Here is a 1,432-nt window from a genome sequence, read left to right on the forward strand (position 1 = left end):
TAGCTAATTAACTAAATTCCTGCCGCCGCCGGCGGCATGCAAGCAGCGTAGGCTCTGACTTTTGGCAGTGTTGGGATGACAGTGCGCTGGGAGGAGTTGGGATGGAGGACTTTCAAAGGTTGGAAGGCTGCCAGCCTGCACGTGATGGGGCGGCGACTGGATGATTATTTTGCAAGCGATGGATGGCCGGCATTGGGAACGGAGCCACGGAGGGCTGCAGCGGCAGTCGGCTACAATCAGTCTAATTACTTAGACCAAACATAATTACCAATATGTCCTTAAGCCAAAATCTGACGATCTCATGCTGACCATTAAATTAACTAAATACTATCCATTACGTTGAGTAGTATGATGTACCGTAAAATTTCCCCCATTCAAATCCCCCCGAGCATGGTCTAGATGGATTTGGGGCGCACCGGCTGCAACTTCGATTCGAGCGGCCGCGGGTCGTGCATCACGGGCAATTGCGGTGGCGTGCTGTCCTGTGCCGCCGGTGGGAAGCCACCCGCGACGCTCGCCGAGTACACGCTGGGTAAAGGCGGCAGCCCTGACTTCTATAACATCTCCCTCGTCGACGGATTCAACGTGCCCATGAGCTTTGGGCCTGTCGGCAGCAGTTATCACGTGATGAGCTGTGCCGCGGACATCAACGCAAAGTGCCCGTCGGAGCTGAAAGTGGACGGATGCTGTGTGAGTGCGTGCATCAAGTTCGGCACCGCCCAGTACTGCTGCACGCTGCCGCTTACGCCGTCGACCTGTGGGCCGACGGACTACTCGCGCTTCTTCAAGGGGCACTGTCCGGACGCCTACAGCTACGCCTACGAGAAGAGCAGCACCTTCACCTGCCACGTCCGATTAGACTACCAAGTCACCTTCTGCCCATAGAGGCGATTGGGATTCAATTTAATTCGATGGTTAAGTCTGTAATGTAATAGTGTTTCCAATGTAATAATGGAAATAATGATGACTGATGATTCGACAAAAAAATTATATTGAAAAACTTTATTGAGAAAATTTGTTTGACAACATTTTATTTCTTTTGTGAGGATAGAATAGTCAAGTTCTTTGATTCGAGGACGAACATACTTCTCTCTTTAATCCATGTTAAATCAGCAACAATTAATATAAATCGGTGGGAGTATATGAAACAAGGCATTGGCTATAGGCCTAGGGCCTACCCAAGTTTAGTTGCCTTTTCTGAAGATAGTAGCTAACCGTGAATCTCGTATTTCCAATATAACGCTCGTTGCCTCGGTTTGTCTACGAGACATCTTATGTGACGCTCGCCGTGTCTAACAGGTGTCTAACGGTAGCGAGCTGGGCCACCGGCCCATAAACAAAGTACTGCTGCAGTGCCTAAACACTGATTAATAATCTGAATGCAGGACCAAGTTCAATGACCATAAATAAAGGATATTAAAGCAAATATGTC

The 1,432-nt window shown here is 48.9% G+C and overlaps 1 protein-coding gene across 1 annotated transcript; it reads left to right on the forward strand.

The window, feature by feature from the left end:
• The first annotated feature begins 399 nt into the window (after nucleotides 1-399).
• Nucleotides 400-885, forward strand: LOC119308896 (protein P21-like). Its single transcript, XM_037585057.1, has one exon. The coding sequence runs from the start codon at nucleotides 400-402 to the stop codon at nucleotides 883-885; it is 486 nt and encodes a 161-aa protein (XP_037440954.1).
• The last annotated feature ends 547 nt before the right edge of the window (nucleotides 886-1,432 follow it).

The sequence above is a fragment of the Triticum dicoccoides genome, chromosome 5B (assembly GCF_002162155.2).
Source record: "Triticum dicoccoides isolate Atlit2015 ecotype Zavitan chromosome 5B, WEW_v2.0, whole genome shotgun sequence".
Lineage (NCBI taxonomy): Eukaryota > Viridiplantae > Streptophyta > Magnoliopsida > Poales > Poaceae > Triticum > Triticum dicoccoides.

Coding starts and splice junctions, on each gene's coding strand:
- LOC119308896 (XM_037585057.1), top strand. CDS start 400: ATGGATTTGGGGCGCACCGGCTGCAACTTCGATTCGAGCGGCCGCGGG.